Raw genomic sequence first — 17696 nt, 5'->3', positions numbered from 1 at the left:
CGTCACTTGAAAACAGTGGCGCAACAAACCCTGTTCCCAAAAGGTGTGTCAGATCAAATACAGTGCCTGATGTTGCATTGGATGGCATCGATCACTTGCCCATTTATGTCCCCAACCGAGGATGATGCAAATTATGCCTTGCCCTTGGATACATCAAATGTGTCAAATGTAACATGTATGCATGCCTCAACAAGGACATGAACTGCTTTTATTCCATCCATAAGCCATAGTTTCTCTTAAAAACAATGACTTGTGTGTTTTGACTTTCGTGCCTGGAGTATCAAATATGATACATCATTTTTTCTTATTATATTCATGTTCCTAATGTATCAAACCTGATACACTTCATAATTACATAATTAAATATTATTCTCTTACTTTGACCATAAAACTGGCTTACTTGGAATGATTTTGTCCAGTGTGTATGGAAAAATAATTTTCTGACATGTGTAACCAGGTTCCGACAGTAGAGGGTTAAACCTCTGTGTTTGTATTAGTACCTATTTGTTTGAGTTATGTCCCATATCAACCAGAAGAATTTTCCCATTATTTGTATTTATTTCCAATAAATTATGAGATTGATTAACATCCCAATTCCCATCCCTCTATTTCTTTTTTCATCTCAGAAGATCACAACACATTAAATTGTTAATCTTTCATAGTTCAGCCAAAGACAATTTCGATACACAGAGGCTGACCTGACCCTGCTTAGGGAAGTTTTGGCGATCAACCCCTACACCAAAAGGCTGGGGCTTGGTTGAAGAGAGGTGGTGACAAACTAAGAGTAACTTCTGGGATATTATCTGCTACTCTGTCAGCAAGAGCGGAAAGAGAATGTATAACTTTACTGCTCGAGAAGTACAAAAAAAAAGGAAGATTTTTAATGTTAGGTCATACTCGTTGGTTGTAAACAAAAACTAAGACTCGCTGAGTTAGGTGTCAAAAATTCCACAGCTCTTCTTTTGCAATGTCAGCAATCTTCAGTTTTGTTGTTAAAAAATGGATTTAATTGACGCTCACTTTTAACATGTGTAAGAAGAAAACATCAACTGCTGCAAATGCAATTTTAGACTTTGACACCCTAAAGAATACATACTCAGATGTGCAAAATATATTCATCAAACTTTTAGATGCAATAGTTTTCCTTGGCCATACTAACCAAAGTGTAACCACCCTAGGAGGGCGATGCAGCAATTCTCCCTTCCAGGGGACTTTAAAGGCGATCTTTGATGCACCAGTTGGGTTCAGCAGACACCTTTATGGAAATGACATGAATGATGGATATACATACGTATCATTCAAGATATCCTCGGTCTCAAACAGAAACAGATTCGTTTAATGATCACCCTTACATTTTATATGCACTGAGCCGATTGTGTTTGTTTGTTTGTTTGTTTTTAAGTGTTTAACGGCGCTTTCGACACTATTTAGGTCATTTAAGCGCCCGTTTCTGTCTTTCATCAATCTTTTATCGGCCCCGAGGGGCCACAGCTGATCAAAACGTGTACTGTTGTAATAAAATCTTTATAAAATCATAATAGTTACATGTTTGTTAAGTAAAAATATCTATTTACAATTTCTGCAGGAGTTCACATTCCTGCAGATACTTTAAAATTGAAAGCGGATCGACCGACTGGAACAGAGACTTCAAGTCTCTGTTATCATAATGTTGTGACCTTATCTGTTCTAATTCTGTACATTCAATTAAAATGTGTTGAACTGTCAGGTCACAGTTACATGTTCTGCAGAGGGGTTTTTCATCCCTCTCCAGAAGGAAACGGTGAGTGAGGGCAGTATGTCCGATCCGGAGTCGAGTTATTTTTACCTTGTCTCTTCTTTTTAGCCCCGAGTTGGGTCTGGGGCCGAGGTCACTTTTAATTTGTTTTAATTTGTTATGTACATCTCGACTCCAGGATCGTTCCCATTCCTTTCGGACATGTTTTTTTATATTGATCTTTAAATCCGCGTGTGGGATTTTACTGCCCTCTTGTAATTCTTGGCTCACCGCCTCTTTTGCCAGTCGATCCGCTTCTTCGTTCCCTGGATACCCACATGACTAGGTACCCAGAGAAAACAAACTTTCTTTTTCTTAATAAATAATTTATTTGCACCTTCCAAGATACTTATGAGTCTTGGATCGGTGCAATAAAAATTTGAGATCCCCTTAAGTACGGACAGCGAGTCAGACAAGATCAAGAATTTATTTTTATTCGATCTCTCAGCCAAACGGAGAGCATTTAGGATTGCTCTCGATTCGCTGTAAAGATCGAAACATTTCTATCCAGGCGAAGTGATCCTGTGCCTTCCGATGAGTGATAGGCACATCCTACTGCATCTGCGCTCTTTGAACCATCCGTAAATATGTGAGTATGGTTTTTGTATGTTTGTAATATTGCTTTTAGTGTCTGTTTGTAAATATGTGGGTCTGTTTGTGATTTTTCCAGTTTTGTTAGGTCCAAATTTATGTTTGGTCTATGTATGGACCATGGTGGTGTCTTTGCCTGGACGTATGGATGTATCCCATCTAGACTGATGTTCATGTCTGCGATGTCTTTTTTTATTCTGCAACCTAATGGTGGTGTCATTTTTGGGTGCTTGCGAAATTTTTCTTCTAGTGTCCTATCCGTGTAGTGTACATGTTTGTGTGCTGGGTTGTCGTGTAGCGATGTGACCTTAGTAACATACTGGAGAGCCAGTTTTTTCCTCCTGAGATGGAGAGGTGGCTCATCTGCCTCAGCATAAAGGCTTGTTTATGTTTTTAGGTGTTTAACGGCGCTTTCGACACTATTTAGGTCATTTAAGCGCCCGTTCTGTCTTTATATCAATCTTTTATCGGCCCTGAGGGGCCATAGCTGATCAAAACGTGTACTGTTGTAATAAAATCTTTATAAAATCATAATAGTTACATGTTTGTTAAATAAAAATATCTATTTACAATTTCTGCAGGAGTTCACATTCTGTTTTGTTTTTGTTTTTAGGTGTTTAACGGCGCTTTCGACACTATTTAGGTCATTTAAGCGCCCGTTTCTGTCTTTTATCAATCTTTTATCGGCCCTGAGGGGCCATAGCTGATCAAAACGTGTACTGTTGTAATAAAATCTTTATAAAATCATAATAGTTACATGTTTGTTGAGTAAAAATATCTATTTACAATTTCTGCAGGAGTTCACATTCCTGCAGATACTTTAAAATTGTAAGCGGATCGACCGACTGGAACAGAGACTTCAAGTCTCTGTTATCATAATGTTGTGACCTTATCTGTTCTAATTCTGTACATTCAATTAAAATGTGTTGAACTGTCAGGTCACAGTTACATGTTCTGCAGAGGGGTTTTTCATCCCTCTCCAGAAGGAAACGGTGAGTGAGGGCAGTATGTCCGATCCGGAGTCGAGTTATTTTTACCTCGTCTCTTCTTTTTGGCCCCGAGTTGGGTCTGGGGCCGAGGTTACTTTTAATTTGTTTTAATTTGTTATGTACATCTCGACTCCAGGATCGTTCCCATTCCTTTCGGACATGTTTTTTTATATTGATCTTTAAATCCGCGTGTGGGATTTTACTGCCCTCTTGTAATTCTTGGCTCACCGCCTCTTTTGCCAGTCGATCCGCTTCTTCGTTCCCCTGGATACCCACATGACTAGGTACCCAGAGAAAACAAACTTTCTTTTTCTTAATAAATAATTTATTTGCACCTTCCAAGATACTTATGAGTCTTGGATCGGTGCAATAAAAATTTGAGATCCCCTTAAGTACGGACAGCGAGTCAGACAAGATCAAGAATTTATTTTTATTCGATCTCTCAGCCAAATGGAGAGCATTTAGGATTGCTCTCGATTCCGCTGTAAAGATCGAAACATTTCTATCCAGGCGAAGTGATCCTGTGCCTTCCGATGAGTGATAGGCACATCCTACTGCATCTGTGCTCTTTGAACCATCCGTAAATATGTGAGTATGGTTTTTGTATGTTTGTAATATTGCTTTTAGTGTCTGTTTGTAAATATGTGGGTCTGTTTGTGATTTTTCCAGTTTTGTTAGGTCCAAATTTATGTTTGGTCTATGTATGGACCATGGTGGTGTCTTTGCCTGGGCGTATGGATGTATCCTATCTAGACTGATGTTCATGTCTGCGATGTCTTTTTTTATTCTGCAACCTAATGGTGGTGTCATTTTTGGGTGCTTGCGAAATTTTTCTTCTAGTGTCCTATTCGTGTAGTGTACATGTTTGTGTGCTGGGTTGTCGTGCAGCGATGTGACCTTAGTAACATACTGGAGAGCCAGTTTTTTCCTCCTGAGATGGAGAGGTGGCTCATCTGCCTCAGCATAAAGGCTTGCCACTGGAGAAGTGCGGAAAGCCCCGAGTGCCAAGCGCAGTCCCTGATGATGAATTGGGTCCAGCATGCCTAAGTAGGATGGTTTTGCAGAGCCGTATACAAAAGATGCGTAGTCCAGTTTTGATCGAATAAGGGTTCGGTATATCTTTAGAAGAGTGTTTGTGTCCGAACCCCATTCCATGCTCGACAGAACTCTCATTATTCTCATTGCTTTCATGCATCGCAGTCTGAGATCTTTGATATGGGCGAGGAAATTTAGTTTCCTATCAAAGATCAAACCCAGGAATCGGGCTTCGTCCTTTACCTCAATTCTGGAATTGTTGAGATAAAGGTCAGGCTGTCTAATGCAGGTGCGTTTTCGGCAGAAGTGGACAGCTACTGTTTTTGATGGGGAGAAGGAGAAACCATTGAGATTTGCCCACTCCGACAGTTTGTTTAGTTGGAGTTGTAATTGTCTCTCAATGGTGTCAATACTCGATTTACTTCGATAGCATACAAGAAAGTCATCAACATATAAGGAACAGTCAACATTCTGTCTCATTGCATTCACTATTGAGTTTATTTTAATCTCAAACAGAATGGGAGACAGAATGCTACCCTGTGGAACTCCCTCTTCCTGATCAAATGGATCAGAAAAGGTGGATCCTGCTTTGACCTGAAAGGATCTGTTGTTTAAAAATGCTCTGACAAACATTGGAAGGTTTCCTCGTAGACCAAGATTGTGCAGATCTTTGAGGATTCCGAATTTCCAAGTTGTGTCAAAGGCCTTCTCAAGGTCAAAGAAGATTGCTACCAAGTGCTCACCTTTGGCAAAGGCCTCACGAATGAAGCTCTCTAGTCGAACAAGGTGATCAACAGTTGATCTGTTCTTTCGAAAGCCACATTGGAGGTCGGAGAGGGAGTTGTTGTGTTCCAAGTAGAACATCAGACGCTTGTTGACCATTTTCTCCATCAGCTTGCATAGGCAGCTGGTGAGGGAGATTGGTCGGTAGTTTGAAGCGTCCGAATGGTCTTTCCCAGGTTTTGGGATCGGAATCACGGTGGCCAGATTCCAACTAGGTGGAAAAGTCTGTGTTGTCCATATCTTGTTATAGATATTCAAAAGGACAACCATACTATCTTGTGGAAGATGTCGGAGTATTTCATAACTGATGTTGTCAGGACCCGGTGCTGTGACATTTGTGTCACGGAGGCAGGCACCCAACTCCTCAAGTGTAAATGGTTTGTTGTAGTCTTCAGTGTTTGTAGATGTAAAGTTTATTGGTGTGTTTTCTGCGTTTTGTTTATGGCGCAGAAATTGTGGTGTGTGGTGTGCAGACGAGGAGTTGTGCGCCAGCCTCTCGGCCAGAGTGTTGGCAATTTCTTGTTCTGTTTCAGCCACGGATCCATCGGGACGAGTCAAGTGATTTAGTGAATCACTATCGGATCCTTCAGTTTCCGTAACATCTTCCACACCCTATTCAGGGGTGTCTGGCTATTTATTTTTGAGACAAAGTTTTGGAAGGATCTCCGTTTGTTTTCTCGGAAGATCTTCCTACACTTTGCTCGTAGTTTCCTAAATGTTGCGAAATTCTCAGGGATTGGGAATCTCATCGCTTTCCTGTATGCTTTTTTCTTTTCCCGTAGGGCTGCTCGACATTCCTCTGAAAACCAGGGATTGTGTTTTCTCGGTCTACCAGAGGTTGTTGGTATTGTCGAGCTGCAGATATTTGTTAAAATATTTTTGAATTTGTCATAGCTGTCCACCTCTGTCGTAAGGAGTCTGTGACACTCCTGTGAGAAAGTTTCCCAATCTGCTCGCCGAACACTCCAACGTTTGGGCTGTGGGGCCCTTGAAGTCGGGGTGATGTCGAGGCAGACTGGAAAATGGTCAGAACCGTGATCGTCATCGATCACAGTCCAGGAGAGCTCTGGAGCTAGTGTAGGATCACAGAAAGTGAGATCAATGGCAGACGTGGTAAGATTGTGAATATTTACCCCTGTTGCCTCGAGACCGTTTGCCAAGTATACATCCATTTTCATTATGAAAGCCTCCACTGCCTTTCCCCTCTGGTTTGTGTCTGTGTTTCCCCAGAGAGGACTGTGAGCATTGAAATCTCCCATTATCACATAGGGAGGGGGGAGTTGGTTTAGAACTCCCTCTAGCTCGGCAGACTGGAGGCGATGATCTGGTGGGATGTACACAGAGCAGATGGTGATTGGTCTGTGCAATGTCACTTTCACTGCTATTGCCTGTAGATTTGTTTTCATTGGTATCAAGCGTTGGGGGGTGCTCTTCTTCGTGAGAATTGAAACTCCCCCACACGCTATCTGGCCATCAGAGTGAATCAGATGATTGGCCGTATATCCTTTTACTGTGTAGTCGTCTGCTGGTAATTTTGTTTCCTGCAGACAGACTACATCAGGATTCCTCTGGAGGAGGAGGTCCAATTCTGTTCTTTTTGATCTGATCCCTCTGATGTTCCAGGAAATTAATCTTGTCTGACTAGGTATCCTAATTTTTTGTGGGGAGGTTAGGCAGTATGCCTGCCTTCAACCCTTTTACTTTTATTCTCCTAGGAGAAGAGACTTCCATAGGAGAAGGAGGCCCTGTGGAGGGCCTCTCGGTTTTTTTTAGGGCTGAGTTTTTTTGAACCCTTGGGATTTTTAGGTCCCTCTGGGTTCTTAGATTTTTTGGGGCTTTGAGGCCCCTCAGGGGGATTTGTGGATCCCCCGACTGGTGTTGGTGGCTCCATATTCTGGGAAGGGGTGGAGTTTTGTTTTTGGAGGGATAGAGAGGGCTCAAGGGAGTGGAGATGGGGGGTGGGTCCAACATCCACGCCCATGAGGGGGAGAATTTTTTTGTTTGGGGAAGGAGGGGGGGTGGAGGTCGCCTTGGAGGTGGATGTGGAGGGGGCTGCAGGTTCCACATCTTGAACCTCCAATGTGTCAAAAAGATTTTTTGACACATTTGCGACCTTGTTTTTAGGTCTTGATGGCTTTTTCTTTTGAGGACTGTCTTTTCTAGTCTGTGCGATTTTGCCATGGCTGTTTTGGTTATTACCAGCAGCCCTGGCAACTTCTGCATAACTCTTGGCAGAAGCAGCGACCTGCCGAGGGGGGCAGATCACTGCTTTTGCCTGAGCAAACGTACCGCCGTAAGTGGCTCTGTATGTCAAGATTGCCTTTTCTTCTTGCCACTTAGGACAATCTTTCGAATGTGCTGCATGCTTGCCTTGGCAGTTCAGACAACAAGGGTCCACTTTGCAGTTTTCCTCATTGTGGTCTTCTTTGCCGCAGCGGGGGCATGTAGCTTTACGGCGGCAGTTTGTTTTAGTATGGCCGTACCGGTGGCAGTTAAAACATCTCATGGGGTTCGGGACGTAAGGCCGAACCTCCAAGTCGAGGTATTCAATTCTTATTCTCGACGGGGGTCTCGGGCGGTCAAAAGTCAGGATCCAGGTGTTGGTCTGGATTGTGCTGTCGCCGCGGCGGATGCTAACCCGCCGAGCTTCGACAACACCCTCCAGTTCCTCAACCATCTCCTGCTCCGAACAGCCTACCAGATCTCTGCTTCTTATGACACCTTTTGACCTATTGAGGCTCCTGTGAGCCTCAACGGTGATTGGGATGTCAGAGAATCTGGTACATTTCAAGAGGTTCTCACTCTCTTGTCGACCCTGCACTTGTATCATTAAAGTGCCAGAGTTGTTCCTGTTCACTGCCTTTGGTGTACCGGCGCCATTTGCTTTGAGTGCCTTGCTGATGGTGAAGATACTCAAAGTGTTTAGTTTAATATTATCCTCGTTCGGTTGAATTACCAGGAACGGCGAGAATTTTGGGGTTGCCATTCCTGGTAAGTCATCAAGAGTCATCGGGGCTGTAATCTTTCTTTTCTTTCCTGTCTGGGGTGGGGCTTTAAGGGGAGAGTTTTTGCTATTTTGGCCATGATATTTATAAGTTTTTATTCAACCCGGCTATATTGTGCCCACTAACACAGCTCAGTCCCACACTTGGGGGGTAAGGCACTCACCGAAGCTATACTCCTCAAGTCTGGCCTCCTCTTGTCCTTCATGGTCCTTGGGAAAAAAAAAAAAAAAAAAAAAAAAAAAAAAAAAAGGACTCGAGGGGTGGAGTTGGGGGACGTCCCGCCTCCAGGCCTTTCTCTCGGATTGACCCTAATCTTTGCGTTGCACAAAGACTGACTGCTGATTCAGAGATGACAAACCATGATTAAAAAGAAATTTCATGGGGGACAGGAACTAGATATGGTTTTAAATCTAGTCCTTCCAATCTCTTTGCCTAAATGGAGGGGAGTGCCAAAAAATAGATTTGGCATCTCTGCGTTGGGTAGCTCGGGCCATCTACAAGGTAGGCTACCCACCCGTCTTTAGAGAAGCGTCAAGCCAAAGAGGAGTGTTGGGGTAGAATCACCTCGCAAGGTGAACCCCCCTCAGCCTCCAGGATCAATAGCTCCTCCTTATCGGGGTCCTCTCGGAACTGCGCACCCTCAGCAGAAAGGTGCCTGCTGTGCAGGATTTGGAAAGGAATATCTCCTCGTTGAACCTATTTCAACGGTACAGGGTATAGAGATACTGGGGGATAGAAGACAGTTAAGAAGGCTTGTTTTCCTCGGTTCTCTCTCTCTCTCTGTCCTGGCAACTCAATTTTGATAAGGAAGGGAAATTTGGAATCATTGGGGAAATGGGGTATGGAATGGAAATCATAGCTCAAATATGGTAAAAGGGGGTGGGATTTGTGCTATGCCATCGCCTTCCCTTGCTCTCTTTAAACTGAAACCGTCATTCCTCAAAACATCTTTTATATACTACGTTCTTGGGATTTGGGGGGAGAAAAAGTTTGGGGATGATTGCCAGGACAAGAAAAATAGCAGAATGGGTGAATGAAGCCATTCTCATAAAAAGGGCTGGGGTATGGGGGTCTGTGGAGCCACCATGTCTCTCTCGCCAGTCGGGTGGTTTTTCGTTGGTTACCACCAAACCAGAATGGCTCTTTTAGTCGCCTTCTACGACATGCATGAGCTTACGGTGGCTCAATTCTTTTCCCTCTCAGGTGAGGGACCCCGGAGACCACACGGGGGGTTTCCACGATGGCAGACTCCTCAAATTGTAAATGCGAAGCCAATATGGTTTGTGTCATTACAGTGATGTGAAAAAGATTACATGTGTGGTGCAAATTTCAGCAGAAATTCCTTGCTCAACATTCACAGAAGTGGCCATTCAACAAGAAAGGTTGGAATGGTGATCCAAATTACACACTCTGTACTTTGTGTAAAAAGGATTTTTCTGTAGCGACTTCTGGTGAGTATGATGTGAAACGAAACATAAAAGCTTCGAGTCTGTGCGTCAGCCAACACTGACATTACTCATTACAACTGCATCATCTACAAAAACAAAAGAGGACAGTTTGAATGTTAAGACTTTTCAAGCAGAACTGAAAATGGTTGACTTACTATGCGAGTTAAATTTACCCCTGGCCACTGCTGACACATTGACTCATGCTGTCAAAATGTTCCTTGACAGTGAAATTGCAAAATCTTTTTCCTCTGCCAGAACTAAAGCCACTGCTATTGCCAGCTATTGCAATTCAGAAAATGCAGACACTCTTGTTGAAAAGGCTATTTCTTTATTCGCTGATCTTTGTAAAGTTTATTGTTCAAGTAATGAAGAAATGTTGTTTTCAAGGAGATGTTAGGTAAAATGAAATGTCTCATGAGTGACAGGGCCTCTGTCATGAAACTTTTCGATAAGAAGATGGCTGAGTACAAACAAGAAGTACTTGGTTCTGATTGTAGTACTCACTGTCTTTTTTGCAATGTCCATTTCTTGCTTGGCTTGGCAACTGCATCAGAAGCTGCTCTGAAAGAGTTGGAGTCAGATTTCACAAAACTGGGCAGAGATACATTTGAAAAGTTTGCTCATCTTGCCCAGTCGAGTGAAAGAGCTACACTCAGGGTGATCCGAACCTCAGCAGATGTTTGTGGTCCCCGGGGGGATGAAAAGAGCAGTTGTAGGGCAAAGTGGTTGGCTTATTTAGATTCCATAGGCGTAAAATCTAAATTTTCAGGTCACAGATCAAGCAGGTTTAATAATATCTTTGATAATGCTTCAGCTTATATCTTTCATTCTGACCACATTGTGACTTTTTTAACAAAGCATGTATCAAATGATAATTCAAAATTACAATCTGTTTTAAGGGTGGGTGCGGCATTGAAAAATGTGAAAATTGGGCCAATTTGACCTAATTGGGTTATTGCTATTCTTAGAACCTATGACATCTTATCTTGTGATAAAACATCATTTTTTGCATGAATTTTATTGATTTTTGTACAAATTTTCGATTTCTGCAATACCACCATCATCAAAATTCACCACGTTCTGGCCACAACTCGATAAAAAGACTGTAAAATAACAAAGTTTGGTCCTTAGTTACGACTATTCTCCTCGTTTTAAAGCTGAGATATCCGGTATCGTTGGAAAGGAAAAACTCTCCTCTATAATCTCATTAGCATAATTTATGTGTCAATACAACTGTGTCATCGCTAGGCGCCAAAATCTAGACCCTTGTTTGACCTCGATTTGCCATATATGGAATAAACGTAAAACTTCGTATGTTTCCGCCGGTCTCCGCTGCTCCGAACTGTCGTGCTTGCGATTTGATTCGTCGTCACTCTCACGTGACGTTACCGAAAGTTGTTTCACTTTCATTTTTGTTGTAAACAATCGCATGCCTCTACAACATCAGTCAAGCGCATATTTGTTGATTTCTTCGTTTACTTTGTTATAATTCTGTGTCAAAATTTGCAAAAAGTGATCTCATTTGATTTCTGATCATGGGAAAGCGTAAAAACAAGTCTGTTAGAGCTTGCAACCTGAAAAAGGCTAGAGAAACACGGTGTACTGTTTCTGAGCTGGTCTCGTGTGCTTCAACTTCAACCACTAGAACCGTCGCAGACATCACAACGGTAACACCATCATCTTCATCTTCGTCTACATTTCTAGAGGACAGAATATCAGGCATACCCGTTACTCCTCTCCCTGTTATTCCTCCCCCGTCTGTTACCCAATCATCATTTTCGAAGAAACTCGAACTGTGTGAATCTGCAGCAGTTGTTTGTGGTGATGATAGTGATGTTGTTTGTTTGTTTTTAGGTGTTTAACGGCGCTTTCGACACTATTTAGGTCATTTAAGCGCCCGTTTCTGTCTTTCATCAATCTTTTATCGGCCCCGAGGGGCAACAGCTGATCAAAACGTGTACTGTTGTAATAAAATCTTTATAAAATCATAATAGTTACATGTTTGTTAAGTAAAAATATCTATTTACAATTTCTGCAGGAGTTCACATTCCTGCAGATACTTTAAAATTGTAAGCGGATCGACCGACTGGAACAGAGACTTCAAGTCTCTGTTATCATAATGTTGTGACCTTATCTGTTCTAATTCTGTACATTCAATTAAAATGTGTTGAACTGTCAGGTCACAGTTACATGTTCTGCAGAGGGGTTTTTCATCCCTCTCCAGAAGGAAACGGTGAGTGAGGGCAGTATGTCCGATCCGGAGTCGAGTTATTTTTACCTCGTCTCTTCTTTTTAGCCCCGAGTTGGGTCTGGGGCCGAGGTCACTTTTAATTTGTTTTAATTTGTTATGTACATCTCGACTCCAGGATCGTTCCCATTCCTTTCGGACATGTTTTTTTATATTGATTTTTAAATCCGCGTGTGGGATTTTACTGCCCTCTTGTAATTCTTGGCTCACCGCCTCTTTTGCCAGTCGATCCGCTTCTTCGTTCCCCTGGATACCCACATGACTAGGTACCCAGAGAAAACAAACTTTCTTTTTCTTAATAAATAATTTATTTGCACCTTCCAAGATACTTATGAGTCTTGGATCGGTGCAATAAAAATTTGAGATCCCCTTTAGTACGGACAGCGAGTCAGACAAGATCAAGAATTTATTTTTATTCGATCTCTCAGCCAAACGGAGAGCATTTAGGATTGCTCTCGATTCCGCTGTAAAGATCGAAACATTTCTATCCAGGCGAAGTGATCCTGTGCCTTCCGATGAGTGATAGGCACATCCTACTGCATCTGCGCTCTTTGAACCATCCGTAAATATGTGAGTATGGTTTTTGTATGTTTGTAATATTGCTTTTAGTGTCTGTTTGTAAATATGTGGGTCTGTTTGTGATTTTTCCAGTTTTGTTAGGTCCAAATTTATGTTTGGTCTATGTATGGACCATGGTGGTGTCTTTGCCTGGACGTATGGGTGTATCTTGTCTAGACTGATGTTCATGTCTGCGATGTCTTTTTTTATTCTGTAACCTAATGGTGGTGTCATTTTTGGGTGCTTTCGAAATTTTTCTTCTAGTGTCCTATCCATGTAGTGTACATGTTTGTGTGCTGGGTTGTCGTGCAGCGATGTGACCTTAGTAACATACTGGAGAGCCAGTTTTTTCCTCCTGAGATGGAGAGGTGGCTCATCTGCCTCAGCATAAAGGCTTGCCACTGGAGAAGTGCGGAAAGCCCCGAGTGCCAAGCGCAGTCCCTGATGATGAATTGGGTCCAGCATGCCTAAGTAGGATGGTTTTGCAGAGCCGTATACAAAAGATGCGTAGTCCAGTTTTGATCGAATAAGGGTTCGGTATATCTTTAGAAGAGTGTTTGTGTCCGAACCCCATTCCATGCTCGACAGAACTCTCATTATTCTCATTGCTTTCATGCATCGCAGTCTGAGATCTTTGATATGGGCGAGGAAATTTAGTTTCCTATCAAAGATCAAACCCAGGAATCGGGCTTCGTCCTTTACCTCAATTCTGGAATTGTTGAGATAAAGGTCAGGCTGTCTAATGCAGGTGCGTTTTCGGCAGAAGTGGACAGCTACTGTTTTTGATGGGGAGAAGGAGAAACCATTGAGATTTGCCCACTCCGACAGTTTGTTTAGTTGGAGTTGTAACTGTCTCTCAATGGTGTCCATACTCGATTTACTTCGATAGCATACAAGAAAGTCATCAACATATAAGGAACAGTCAACATTCTGTCTCATTGCATTCACTATTGAGTTTATTTTAATCTCAAACAGAATGGGAGACAGAATGCTACCCTGTGGAACTCCCTCTTCCTGATCAAATGGATCAGAAAAGGTGGATCCTGCTTTGACCTGAAAGGATCTGTTGTTTAAAAATGCTCTGACAAACATTGGAAGGTTTCCTCGTAGACCAAGATTGTGCAGATCTTTGAGGATTCCGAATTTCCAAGTTGTGTCAAAGGCCTTCTCAAGGTCAAAGAAGATTGCTACCAAGTGCTCACCTTTGGCAAAGGCCTCACGAATGAAGCTCTCTAGTCGAACAAGGTGATCAACAGTTGATCTGTTCTTTCGAAAGCCACATTGGAGGTCGGAGAGGGAGTTGTTGTGTTCCAAGTAGAACATCAGACGCTTGTTGACCATTTTCTCCATCAGCTTGCATAGGCAGCTGGTGAGGGAGATTGGTCGGTAATGATAGTGATATTTCTGATGTTTCAGAGCAGAGAACAATAGTGGACCTTTCTGTACTTTGTGACTTTATGTCAAAGTTCACATGTTCTGATTGTAGGACAGGTACTGTGACAGTTATCATAAATGAAAACAAGTCTAAAGGCTTTGCAAAATTCTTGGAGGCGAGATGTGACACATGTGATGACATTGTTGCTGACACATACACCTCTCGTGTCAACAAGTCTGTAGGGACCAAATTTTGTATTAACAAGGACATTGTATCTGCTTGTCTGCAGTTAGACTTAGGGCCAGATAAATTGAATAAATTTTGTGAGGTCACAAACATGCCAGGGTTACACCACAAATCCTTTTCAAAAATTGGTGAAACAATTAAAAAGCAGGCTACCATCGCTGCACCTGCAATGTTTGAAAAAGCTGCCAACATTGTACGTCATGCACACAATGACAGAAATGATGGTGAGCCATTAGATGTCGCCGTTTCATTTGATGGATCGTGGCTAACAAGAGGACATTCATCTCTTGTTGGAGTCGGGAGCGTCATTGAGGTTATGACGGGGATGGTGCTTGACATACACGTAATGAGCCTGCATTGTCAAATATGCTCAACAACCGGACAATGGCAGAAAAAAAACAATCCACAGACATATGACCAGTGGTTTGAAAATCACAAGCAGGGAGGATGCAATATAAATTTTAAAGGTAAGAACATTTTTAGTTGTAGCGATTTTTTAAAAATGCAATGGGTACAATGTAAAAAGCACACTTGTTCAGTGCCTTTTTGTTCTTGAGAGATTGTTTTTTTTGTAAATATATATGCCTCAACAATCTAAATAATTAATCACCAGCTCTGCCAAGTGCACACAAGGCTTTATTGAAAGTAATTGTTTTGCATGATTTTACAACACTAAGAGAAATAGAGATTTTTTATAGAACTTTACTTTTTAAAAATATTTTGTAAACTTATTTTGAATTTGAATTGCTATATACATTGTTTTGCATGTTTCCATTTGAATTTTTAAAAGAATTATTCTCATTTCAATTGACATATCTTTGTTGTTTTTATCATCTCATAGGAGCTTCAGACGAGATGGAACCAGAGGCTGCAGAGATATTGTGGTCTCGGTCACTGAAACTTCACAACATGAGATACACAACCATGGTCGGAGATGGAGACTCCAAAGCGTTTGATCGCATCAACACTCTCCGGCCATATGGTCCAAGCGTCCTTATTGCCAAGGAAGAGTGCATGAACCACGTATCAAAGCATTTGGGAACTGCGCTACGTACGCTTGTTCAAGATTGTTCAAAAAAAGGTTAGACTTTATTTTTTCCTATTGTACATCTGTTGAACGCTTATTTCATTTTTAAAGCTAAAAGTGCAGCCTTATATTGCACTGGTCTCTTAAGCATTGCTGTGCTCATCGCGCTTCTTATTCACACTCCCTTGGCCAACAGCAAGAATTGAAATTCAAATACGTTTGGCAAGACCCATAGCTTTTTGCGAGCAGGTACATGATATCGAACAAAGACATTGCTGTTTGCGGGGGGGGGGGGGGGGGGGGGGGGGGTACCTATGAAGACCTGAATGTGTGCACATTTACATACCTGACTTACCGACATTTAGTGATGGATATAAATAGTGGTTTTCATTATTCAGATAGAATGGAAATTCTGAATTTTACTTAGATTTGTGTGAGTCGTTTTGCTGTGGCATGTCACATTTTAATATATATAAATTAATGTGTATACGTATCTTATTTTTTCTCAGGCGTCCTCTCTTAGAGGACGGAAAGCACGCAGTCTGACTGCTGACCGCATATGTAAGCTGTCTATTTACTATGCAAGAGCCATCCGCGCCAACACAACAGCTGAGAGTATGCGCACAGCCATTCTTGCATCACTGCACCACAATTTTTATTATTCGACGGATGATCTTCCGCAACATCAGTTTTGTCCTAGGAGATATCCAGGTGGTCACACTGGTCGCATTCATACACCCTTAGACCACAGCAGGCTGCATCAGCACATCTGGCCCATTTACCAGAGACTCAAAGACCTTAAGTTGCTTCAACGGTGTATACTTCATGCGACTCAAAACAGAAATGAGTCATTACATCACTGTATCTGGGCCAGATGTGCAAAAACCCAATTCCACTCCAAATCAAAAGTTGAGTTTGCAGCTTTATGTGCCATAGCACAATACAATTTTGGACCAAACTGCAAGCTAGTCTCAAGCACTTCTGGAGTACATTCGAAGCGATTTGTTACAAAACGGTTGCGGAAACGTTCTCAGCGGAGTATGGATGTCGCCATTGGGAAGGACAAATTACGACAGAAGAAAAGGAGGATAGCCATCCAGAAGGCTCTGGAAGAATCTATGAAGGAGCATGGTTCTTTGGGATATGGTGCAGGGCAATTTTGAGGCTATTTGTGAGTATAAACGTCATTGTTGTGAACTTTTGGTTGTTTTTTGCAATTTTCTCAAAATGTTTTTTAAAAACATTTTTCAATTTTTCTCCTCTATTCTCTGATAGATTTTCTTGAAACTTTGCCCAAATACTCACAATACCATGTTCGTTATTTCGTATTGATGAATTTTTGAAATATTGATTACTTCAGAAATTAATGGCTTTCAAACTCAGAATTTTGACCAAATTTCAGATAAAGTATAGTGACAAGAAAGAAAAATTTATATTTTAAAAAGTATTTCACTAATCAAAAAATCATCACTAGGAAGTATTTGTCTTTGGATAAGTAACTGATTTCCAAAGTTATATGCTTTTATCTTTGTAAATAGTCTCGAAATATTGATTCAAAGTTATGTAAACAAAATCCAAGATGGCGGCCGTTACCATGGCAACGAACTTTTTTTTTTTTAATGACGTCATATTTCTCCATTATTTTTTATTACAAGTTGCTGTGTGAAGTTTGAATCAATTTGCTTGGAAAATTTAAAAAGATGGGTCTTTGTGCCGCACCCACCCTTAAAAGATGTAAACGATAAAAAAGTGATGTCAATGGTATCGCACTGTCTACCATGAATTATCTTGTAACCTCTCCTTACTGGACATTGGTAAATAGTCGTAGATCATAGGGAGATTTCCCTACTTATGTTCAGCTGTAAGCTGAATTTTTAGAGAGGAAAGATTTCAATTGTTCTGTTTTCCCTGATTTTGTTCCTTCGGGCTTGCCTTTTGAATCTAATTCAGATTGTCCTATTTTCAAGAAATCATTTATTTTATTATGCTCAAAATTTGAGGAAGTTATGTACAGACAGTTAAAAGATGTTGTTGGGAGTGGGATATTTGCAGGTGAGATTCAGCAAGAAGTAAAAGATGTTCTTTTCACTTGCCCATGATCAAACCATACAGGGGAAAGATTATTCGGTGACTTAGATTATGATATGTCTAAACGAAGACAGGCCTCCTTGCACTTGCGATCCTCCCTAAATAGGACAGGTGATTGGTTTGGAAAGAAGAAAAAGAAAGAGGCTCTGAAATGCTGTGGTTAATCAAGGGGGTGTTTGTAATACAAAGGAGGAAGGTGACGAGTTGATGAAGAGTGGAAACTGGGTGGAAAGTTTGAAGGTGCAAACAAGATTTAGGAAGTTAGTAATGCACAATATGAGGATTTTCTCAGTTATACCAGACCTTGTTGTCTAGTTTGGGGTGTTAGAACCTCCCAAAAATAAAAGAAAGATCAACAATTAATGCATATGTACACGCAAATTTAATTGATTTACCTTTTTGGGGGTGAGGGGGGTGGCGAGTTTTTTTGTTTTTTTTGCACCCGTTTGGGAACAGGCCAGGTTTAAAAATGGGTCAGGGAGGTTCCTCCATTGACATTGATCTTGCAAAACAAAAGTAATGTCACCTA

General features: G+C 41.5%; 1 protein-coding gene across 1 annotated transcript; it reads right to left on the bottom strand.

The window, feature by feature from the left end:
• Positions 1-8402: 8402 nt before the first annotated feature.
• Positions 8403-15346, bottom strand: LOC144970496 (uncharacterized). Its single transcript, XM_078910193.1, has 2 exons — positions 13832-15346; positions 8403-11460 (listed from the first exon to the last, which is right to left on the bottom strand). The coding sequence occupies exons 1-2, from the start codon at positions 14242-14244 to the stop codon at positions 11109-11111; spliced, it is 765 nt and encodes a 254-aa protein (XP_078766319.1). The 5' UTR covers positions 14245-15346; the 3' UTR covers positions 8403-11108.
• Positions 15347-17696: the final 2350 nt, after the last annotated feature.

The sequence above is a fragment of the Berghia stephanieae genome, chromosome 4 (genome assembly GCF_034508935.2).
Source record: "Berghia stephanieae isolate SIO BIC M18660-M18661 chromosome 4, UCSD_Bste_1.3, whole genome shotgun sequence".
Taxonomy (NCBI): Eukaryota; Metazoa; Mollusca; class Gastropoda; order Nudibranchia; family Aeolidiidae; genus Berghia; species Berghia stephanieae.
This window is presented reverse-complemented; position numbering and strand designations above follow the sequence as displayed.

Coding starts and splice junctions, on each gene's coding strand:
- LOC144970496 (XM_078910193.1), bottom strand. CDS start 14,244: ATGTTGGCAGCTTTTTCAAACATTGCAGGTGCAGCGATGGTAGCCTGC. Junction 11,461..13,831: donor TGCTCTGAAACATCAGAAAT/ATCACTATCATT, acceptor CAAACAAACAAC/ATCACTATCATCACCACAAA.